Source organism: Lathamus discolor, chromosome 6, assembly GCF_037157495.1.
Source record: "Lathamus discolor isolate bLatDis1 chromosome 6, bLatDis1.hap1, whole genome shotgun sequence".
NCBI lineage: Eukaryota > Metazoa > Chordata > Aves > Psittaciformes > Psittacidae > Lathamus > Lathamus discolor.
In genome coordinates this window covers 46,026,563-46,029,360 of record NC_088889.1, presented here as the reverse complement: position 1 = coordinate 46,029,360, position 2,798 = coordinate 46,026,563, and the positions used below count along the sequence as shown (strand labels likewise).

Below are 2,798 nucleotides of genomic sequence, written 5' to 3'. Positions count from 1 at the left end.
TAGCCTTTTACATTTTTAAAATACCAAAGAGAAGTGAATCATATACTTATGCTCAATTGACAAGTCTTTACATATAGCAGCATCTTTGTAAAATTTATCATAGGGATTCACCCACTGTTTTTTTTAAAGTACACTTACATTTTGTGATACTCAGTTGTGCTCAATATTTAGTTCTGTTATGTGCATTATCCTGCTGAATGATCAAATTAAATGCAAACTAGAATTTGAATGTCTGCAAACATTGGCAAGAATCTGCAGCTAATTTTAGACGGAAGATTTGCAGTGTCTGTTGTTTTTCCTGTTCATTTTAGATGGGTAAATTGTGAAAACGTTGAGGAATCTGACCTGCTTTTTTTTTCCCCCTTTTTTGTCTAGGTTTGCAAGGCATGCCAGGGGACTACATATCTCAGGGTGGTCCTATGGGTATGAGTATGGCACAGCCAAGTTACACTCCTCCCCAGATGACCCCACACCCTACTCAATTAAGACATGGACCCCCAATCCATTCATATTTGCCAAGTCACCCCCATCACCCAGCCATGATGATGCACGGAGGACCCCCTACTCACCCTGGAATGACCGTGTCAGCACAAAGCCCCACAATGTTAAATTCTGTAGACCCCAGTGTTGGTGGACAGGTTATGGACATTCATGCCCAATAGTATAAGGGAACTCAAGGGAAAAACAAAACAAAACGAAAAAAAAGAAAAAAAACTATTTTAAGACTTTTGAACTTTGACCAGATGTTGACACTTAATACGAAATTCCAGACAGCTGTGATTATTTTTTACTTTTTGTCATTTTTCATCAACAACAGAGGACCAACGAAACAAGAACACAAATGTGAAACCATGGGCTCACTGAAATGAAAATGTCCATGTACACAGATCCTCTGGAAAAAAAAAAAAAGACTCCAAGAGTTATAACTACTGTAGTATAAACATAGGAACTAAGTTAACTTGTACATTTCTGTTGATCACTCCGTTACGTTGCCTCAAATAGTTTTAGAAGAAAAAAAAATCCTTGTTTTCCACACTATGTGTGTTGTTCCCAAAAGAATGACTGTTTTGGTTCAGCAGTGAAGTCACTATCCATGAAAGACCTGTTTTGGCCAGTGAGAAAAGAACTACCCTGGAGATGAAGACGAAAAGTCTTGCTGGGTCTCTCATCACTCAGAAGACTGTTCCAAGAAGGCCTTGCCCTTCCCTCGTTTTGTTCCTTCATAAAATGTGTCCTTTAGTTTCAAACAGATCTTTATAGTTTGTGCTTCATTAAGTCTCTCCCCATTCCTCCCCAGTCTATTTTTTTTTTTTTTTTTTTTTGGACTCTTCTTCGAAGAGCTTGCAGGTGAAGATTTAAAAGACAGACAGAGCAGGAGCTTCTTCCAGTAGTTCTGAGCCTTGGCTTTGGACAAAACAAAATTAAAAGTTGGGCAGCTTTCCTCAATGAAAGAAGTTACTAAAGGTCTTTGCACCAAACCTAGGACTTTATCACGAACTCAAAGCTTGGGAAAAAAAAGCAAGAGAATACTGTAACAAACTTCGTACAGAGTTCAGTCTATTAATTGTTTCATGTTAGATATTCTATGTGTTTACCTCAATTGAAAAAAAAAAAGAATGTTTTTGCTAGTATCAGATCTGCTGTGGAATTGGTATTGTATGTCCATGAATTCTTCCTTTCTCAGCACGTGTTCCTCACTAGAAGAAAATGCTGTTACCTTTAAGCTTTGTCAAAATTTACATTAAAATACTTGTATGAGGACTGTGACGTTATGTTTTAAAAAGAAAAAAAAAGGTGTTAAGTCACAAAATGCGGTAATAAATATTTCATTTTTGATTTTTTGTTAGGCTTTTGTGTTTTTAATCATGCTTAGGAGAGACCGAAGTTATTGGAAGACATGTCTCAAACAAATTTCTTATCAGCACGGAGAAGAAAGGTTGGAAAAATCAGAAACAAGCTTGTCATCAGAACTCACAGAATAATTGAATGAAAGAACATCTGAGGTTATCTATTTCTGCTGATTATTGATATTTATGCCAGACCAAACAAAATTTACAATATTCTCTCACCAGCTTGTGTTTCAGAGAAATATCTGTGCTACCTGTTAATAACATAGAGGCTGATTCTGAGTTGTGAAGGCCCAGATAGCAGACCAGTAGACCCGTGAGTGTTAAGTGTATGTGTACGTGCCCCCTGAACTGCTGCAGACCATATCTCAAGCTCTTTAGCTCAGAGGTGAAGAATGGTTGCAATGCAAGAGTAGGCTCAAAAGTTTTAGGAGGAGAAATGCAGCTTTGAGTTTTATGAGAATTTTACCTGTGTGAGGATTGTGTAATCTAGCTTTTGAGATGATTTTATTGCTTTTCTTGTCTTCAGTTATTTTCTGAAGGAGAAAAATAGAACGAGAAAAAAAAAATCGAGCATCAGCTAATATGGGAAAATGTTAATTTGATATTTTGTATATAAATGGCTCTTGAAGATTCATCATGAGAGTTTGATTTTACTTAAGCAAAAGCTTATGGCATTTTGAAGCAACTAAAGGAGTGTTCATGCTAGGAAGACATCTCCGTGGTTAGAAATAGCCACTTTTTTGCCTTTTTTGCTGCCCTCGGTGGCACTGCTCTGTCAGGGGAGCAGGATGGGGCCCGGAGAGCCGAGAAAACTCTGGCTTTATCTCTTGGGGGGGGGGGGGGGGGGAACAGGGCTCCTAATTACTTTAACTTTCTAGGAAACAACCGTTACCGACTTCACCGTCCGTCAACGTGTAACCCTTCTCCTTGCTCCTCCTCGTCATTCCA

General features: G+C 38.2%; 1 protein-coding gene across 6 annotated transcripts in view; it reads left to right on the top strand.

Moving 5' to 3' along the window:
• MEIS2 (Meis homeobox 2) overlaps nt 1-1,841 on the top strand; it is a 174,255-nt gene extending 172,414 nt beyond the window's left edge. For 4 of the 6 annotated variants that reach the window (XM_065686589.1, XM_065686587.1, XM_065686590.1 and 1 more), the window contains one exon: nt 376-465. Coding sequence is in view for 2 of the 6 variants with exons in the window: in XM_065686595.1 (XP_065542667.1) it covers nt 376-662 (287 nt within the window). In the remaining 4 variants the exon portion in view is untranslated. Of the gene's footprint in view, nt 1-375 lie in introns of all 6 variants that reach the window. The other 2 variants (XM_065686595.1, XM_065686594.1) reach the window with 1 other exon arrangement.
• The last annotated feature ends 957 nt before the right edge of the window (nt 1,842-2,798 follow it).